The sequence below is a fragment of the Lygodium microphyllum genome, chromosome 4, assembly GCF_053477565.2.
Source record: "Lygodium microphyllum isolate KBCC chromosome 4, Lygodium_microphyllum_v1.1.10, whole genome shotgun sequence".
Classification (NCBI taxonomy): Eukaryota; Viridiplantae; Streptophyta; class Polypodiopsida; order Schizaeales; family Lygodiaceae; genus Lygodium; species Lygodium microphyllum.
The window spans coordinates 64,274,250-64,280,686 of record NC_141138.1 but is presented as its reverse complement, the minus strand read 5'-3'; the positions used below and the strand labels follow the sequence as shown (position 1 = coordinate 64,280,686).

At 37.8% G+C, this 6,437-nt stretch overlaps 1 protein-coding gene across 2 annotated transcripts; it reads right to left on the bottom strand.

Annotated features, from left to right (window-relative positions):
• Positions 1 to 1,888: 1,888 nt before the first annotated feature.
• On the bottom strand, positions 1,889 to 3,548 carry LOC148037108 (uncharacterized). Of its 2 annotated transcripts, none has more exons than XM_087677243.1 (2): positions 3,445 to 3,548; positions 1,889 to 3,118 (listed from the first exon to the last, which is right to left on the bottom strand). In XM_087677243.1, exon 2 carries the CDS (start codon positions 3,111 to 3,113, stop codon positions 2,352 to 2,354), a length of 762 nt encoding a protein of 253 aa, XP_087533369.1. In that variant the 5' UTR covers positions 3,114 to 3,118; positions 3,445 to 3,548; the 3' UTR covers positions 1,889 to 2,351. The 2 variants fall into 2 exon arrangements, with proteins under 2 accessions (XP_087533369.1, XP_087533368.1); XM_087677242.1 differs by having other exon boundaries at positions 1,889 to 3,127; positions 3,445 to 3,546.
• Between the last annotated feature and the right edge of the window lie 2,889 nt (positions 3,549 to 6,437).

Sequence of the window (6,437 nt, the reverse complement as noted above, 5' to 3'; positions counted from 1 at the left end):
GAGGGTAAATGAATATACATGTGCATGAGAGTAAGCTTAGGGCACATGTACGGGCAAGTATTTGTATGTATATGTTAATGAGAAAATGTCTATGTGTAGTTGTGTGTGCAAGTAAGTGTGTGGTAGTGAGTATGTGCACAAGTAAGGGTATGTACCATGTGCTAGTAAGTGTTTGTGTGTGGAAGAAAGTGTGTGTGAGTAAGGGTGTCTACGAGTGAGAGTGTATGTGACTAAATGTGTGTGCAAATAAGGGTGTGTGCAAATAGGTGTTTATATGCGAGTAACTATGTATGTGAATGGTGTGTGAAAATGGTGCATGTGTGCACAAGTAAGGGTGTATGTGATTAAGCGTGTGTACGAGTAAGGGAATTTGAGAATAACTATATATATGAAAGTGAAGTGAGTGTGAGGATAGTCATGTGCAAGATTATGTGTTTGCAAGAGTAGGCATATGCAAGACTCTTAAGGTTTGTGCAAGTGCATCACAAGAGGGCTATCAATTAAGGTCAAAGAAAATAACAAGGGCCAAAAGAAATCAATAGGCCCATCATATGGCAGCAACAGACAACCAACCAAACAATAAAAGTAATGGCCATGCATTTGATTCTTGTGATTCGAGATTTTATCACTTTCCTTTCTTCAATACACACATCCAAAGAACAATGACAAGCATGATGTATCTTCAATTTGCAATAGTGTTAGACAGAGTTTAAGTTTTGAAATTTGCACTTTGCATCTTTGCATTTTGAGTTAATTTGTGTTTTCTGAGTTTTGTATGCTTTTCTTCCTTCAATACATATAATGAATAATACATGACAAGCAATATAAGTTTTCTTGTGTTTTTGAGTTTAAATTTTGTGTTTCTTTTGTCAATATATATTATACACTAGATTATTAGACAAATAAATGAATATCATATGCTTTGGCCTCATAAATTTGTTAAAGTAGGTTGTTTATCAATTCATGAGTGGAAAATATGACTAGGATGATTGGGCTTAGGGATTGCACACAGCAGTAAAAATCATTAAAGTCAAGGCGGCACAAAGGAACTGAAAGTTACGAATGAAAACGTGTTAAAATACAGGAAATTCATTGTCGAGAATATCTTTGGAATATTAGTATTTTAATAGCATATCCATGATAGAGACTAAAGATAAAGCATGGCCATAGCTTCACAGTAAAAAAGGAGTGGATCATAATTAGAACCACTAGTCCATGAACCCTATTCTTAGCTATATAAGATGATGGTTCAACGTAGTTGATAAAACTATCCCACATATGTACAACAACTAAAAGAGTGATGTTCCAAGCATTTTGGGAGCTTGCCAAATTTGCTGTGGGACTCACAAAGGAATTTCTTCCATTCCCAATGGTAAATCAAAATTTCACCAAGAAATCTTAAAACATGCAAAAGGAATGCCAAAAACTAGTGCTCACATATGAGCAAGTGATTTATGCAATGTTTTACAAGAGGTTATGGAAACATCTTGAATGAATATAGATGTTCCCAAATATAGTAAGCCGTCCTTGCAATGACAGCATCAAGACTTACGGCAACACTAGTACTTTGAGGCATTTAAGAATACATCATTACTTTGCTCCTCACCATGGAAAGCTACTTATGTCTAACATAGAGTATCTTTTTGTCAAGAAGGCCAATAACTTAGCATGCTAGGAACCTCGACAACTTAGCATGATAGCTTTGAGAGTTTTCCTTTCTCGTCACTAATTTTTTTGTGAATTGCAATGTTTAATTTATTTATGTAATCAATAACAAGAATCATCTTGTTTGGTAGTAAGATTGCATAATTCCTAGCATACATAATTCTAGAATTTTAACAAGTATTAATACCATCCCATGAAAGGAAATACTGGGTATGACTTGGAACCTTCATGTACTCCTGAGTGATGTATACATTTCTTAATGTTGGATGAAAATGTAGCACGGTGCACCATACTTAACATTGTTCTTTCTTGCACCATGTGATGCATGAAATATGTAATCTCTTCAGTAGGCAACAATAAATGGTTAGGAGGTGAATATGGGTCCCAAACACGAAATCCATGAAGTAGATATTTTCTTCTTAAAATTTGGATTAATATTAACATATGTCTGGTCCTACTATGATTATGAATATGCATCCATCTTTTCAACATGGATTACATAGAACTTTTGTACATGATGCTCTTTTCCATTGATGCATGAGATATTGTCTGTAGCTTTCAATGGTTCTTTACAAGGATTCCAACTGGAAATGAAGTTGGATACAACAACTTATCAATATCAAAGAAAATTATGAAAGGTTACTTCGATTTAGTTGGAGATAAAGAGCAAATTACTATAATCTCTCTCAAAATTGGTAGTTCTTATGAAATGCTCGGCCCTGCGTGTCAAGGGCAACAGAGGGAGCAACATGTACAGTGTCCTCTGCCAGATTAAAGAAGTCAACTTCACATTGCATGGCTTGCCGAAATATGGAGAGAGCCTTGTCTCGTCGAAAATAGCAGCATGTATCCCACTTATCAATAATGTTTGCATGCTCTGTGTAGTATTTATCTGTGTTGTTTTTATCAACCCAAAATTGGTAGGGGTTCTTTTCCTTCCTAGAGACTGCTAATTCCTTCGCCAACTCACCCCATAGCTTGAAACATGGGTAACTCACAATTAGCATGTATATAGCCTCCTCCGTCTTGAGAGTGCTTCTCAGCAACTCCATATATTTTTCCGCTGCACTTCCTAGAAGAATACCATAATGGCCCGAGTCACCTTCCTCTATGTTCCATGCATCCAACAACTTCCTAGATGCACCCCAATACACGACATGTAGGTCCTTGGCTAGCCTCCTCAGCTGGGCTACAGCATCCTTCTTCACGGACAACTCCCTCCACATATCTGCCACCTCACGACAAAATACTGCATCCTGGACCATGTATTTACCATAATGGTTTGGATCCAATGTTCCGTCACGGATGCCAGCAATGAACGTAGAATTTCGTGCGCCCTCCAATATGTCTCCTGAGTTTCTCCATAGATACTCCGACAAGCGAAGCTGATCATCGCTAGCTACGTCTGGAGAGTTGGCAACCAGACGAGATGTACTGGACTTATCCATCAACCCTGCACTAACTGCATTAATAATCGTGGCACGTGCGATTTCATATTAGAAGTCAAAGTGAATCGTACAAATTATCAATTCTACTGCTAGCAGCTCAACGCATGACAGAATCGCAAGCTGAAGCATTTCATTGATCCACAGCTAGAAGCATTCATCACTTTAGACGCTGCTGTTTCGCGAGGGGAAACGGACTATGCAACATGCAGAGGGTAGTGCAGTTAGATCTAAAGCTGAAGAAAGAATGTGTGCGTGTGTGTGTGAGCACGCCGGATGCAGAGGCGGGGGCAGGCATTACAACACGTGCATAGAGAAAACCTTTGAAGCTCACCTGCACCTGCGGATCTTCGCTATGCAACTTCTTCGATAAACACAGCACTGCCCCCCTCGACGCCTCGGATTATTTGTAGATATGTGGTCTCCGATATTCCAACGATCAACGAAGAATGAGTACTGATCAATGTATGCAAGATTATATACGTCCCAGTAAAGGATCGATGGATGCTTCATCCGCAATAATTCGCAAACTAGGATCTTAGTATATGCCTTGTCTTTTCGTGTCGATAATGGAGGAGAACCTGTCGTACGAGTTCCTGATTTTCAATTATTAGCATATTCGTACCTATGGGATTTACTTAGAAGAAACACAAGTATTAATTTGCTTCCAAGGAAACACACGAATTTGAACCAACTCAACAGGCCACATGTTATGTTTGATGTTCACAACACGAGGTCCAAGGAGTAGACGTGCCCTCCACATGATAAGCACAATATGGTTGAGTTTAGGCCCTAGCTTGAGTTACTCGATGTTGAAGTAAAATAAAACAAAATCACTAATAACAATTTTTAATTAAACAAAACTATGTCAATAGTAATGAGCTACCATGCCTCTCAAGAAAGGCAACTAATATCTGAATAGCATATTGTCATCCAGAAAATAATACATTGTCTTATTCATTGCTTCTACTGTAAAAATTGATGTCTTCTCTATTCTCCATACGATCGCTGAACAAGAAGAAGTCCAAGAAGAAGCCCACGTGGTATCAAATTAAGGCTTCCTTCATTGTTCTCGCTTGGCCACTTCCTTGACTCGCTGTGGCACTCACCTGCAGTAGTTTGATCTAGACTTTTTGCAATTCAGATGGCCGCAGCAGGAGCCTCAATGAACACTTCATTAATGTCTAAATTTTATCACATTGAAAAACTGATCGGCCCTAATTATCTTCCATGGAGCTTCTGGCTTAAAATGTTGTTGGAAAAAGCAAGAAATCGGGGCAGACGTGGAAGAAAAAGGATCTGGTAGCCCGCACGAAAATAATGCTACATCTCATGGGAGATCACCAAATCCAATTAGTCCATCAACTCAGTGTAACACAACCAATGTGGGATCTTGTACATCAGCGATATCCACACACCAATGTTGTATCACAAACTCTTCTTCATAAGCAACTCAACAAAGAGATGATGAAGAATTATTTGAACTAATAAAGCATTTTTAGAGGCTTAGCAATAGGCGAATGACAATTTAGTTCTTTGGGCCTCCAATTGTCCACAGAAATTCAAGTCACAACACTTCTTACTATCTTGCTTGACACTTGGCAATCCTTTATTAGCACACAATACGACTAGAATGCACTTTTAGTTACTTAATTATAGTCCACTTCATGATTGCATGGGTGTTCGTCTTGGTGACAATGGACTCTATATGATATTGGTATCGGTATGGTAGATCTTCAACTACCAACTAGTGAGATCACTCCTATTCAAAAAATTTATTATATTCTAGGATTGGCTAAATATTTACTATGTGTAAATGAACTCACAAGTAATGGGCCTTCCATTGAAATTTTTTAAAAATCATTGTATCCCAAATCTTCTTCTCAACAACACCATCCTATTCAAGTTACTTGTCCTCAACAAGGCCGGATATATCCTCTTGGACTGAGTACAATTCCTACACCTTTGGATATGTATGCTGCTGCAACTATGGAGGATCACGCTACCTCCACTCTGCAATGGCATTATCATTTTGGTCATCCTCATGTGCAAGCAATGAAGACTTTACAAACACACCATATGGCTAATGGTTTCACTTCCCCTCTTACTCCTATTGATCTTTGTGAGGCATGTATTTATGGCAAACTTGTTTGAATGAAGTTTCCCAAATCTCGAACGAATATGAACATTAGCATGGCTCCAAACCTTACCTTTCAAAGTTGCAGATTTTTTGTAGCACCCATTAATATACACTAGTTCCTGAAAAGAAGTGGGATAGACTATGAGTCGAATAATGTAATTTTTGTAGGTTATGGCAATTGGTTTGGTATTAAGGCATATTGTCTTTATAATCCTTAATCTCACACATTTATTTTCAGTAGAGACATGATTTTCTCAAAGGATTCCCTTATCACCATGCCCTCATCTAATGGGAGCTGATCTTCAAAAGTACCACTTGAATATGGAAACTTAACTTCAAAAATAGAAATATATTCTCTCTCTTGTATGGTGTATAACATCCAAAAATTTCCATGCTAGCTATCCTTTTAGTCAAGCCCATGATCGCCTTCTAAGTAATGGAGGTGTAGGAACCATCATAGCCCATAGATTAGCACCAATTGCACAAAAGAGAGTGGAAAGAAATACCATTACATATTCTAATTGCTGATTAGATGACTGATTAAGCAATGATACAAACCAATGTAATACATCCTTGCCTTGAAAATACTATAGAAGAGTAGTACTAGTGATGCAAAAATACTTCATTGATGCGCACAAATTAGCTTGAACCTCTAGTTTAATAATCCGAACAACATCCTTTTAGATTCCATGTTACATATTCATCCTTATAGGACATTGTTATCATAGAGATTGATAAGATCCTACGTTACACTTGATGGACTAAGTGAGAAGTACGTGGTTTCAACCAATGGATAAGTTCTTACTCAATCAAACCCACATCTATCACTTCTAATGCCATTTGAGAGTCATCATAAATCATGAAAGCATGTGCCAAAGTACCCATAATGTCTACCGAAGGAATATCCATCCTATTAGAACCAACATCTCTGATAAGATTGATAATACTCTATTTCCTTGCTTGCGGAGAGTGCAGTCCTATAGTAGTACCTGCAAGTATTAAGTCACCCACATAACTTTTACTGAAAGCTCTGATCGAGAAACTTCGTGATTCAAATAAAAGCTGGAAGTTTTCTCTTCAAAGAAGCCATTAATAGTAAGTTTTGAAGTAGTTTAAAAAAAGGCATGATATAACATAGTTGGCTGACTGAAACTATCCACAACCTACCTTATTTGAACATCTGTAAG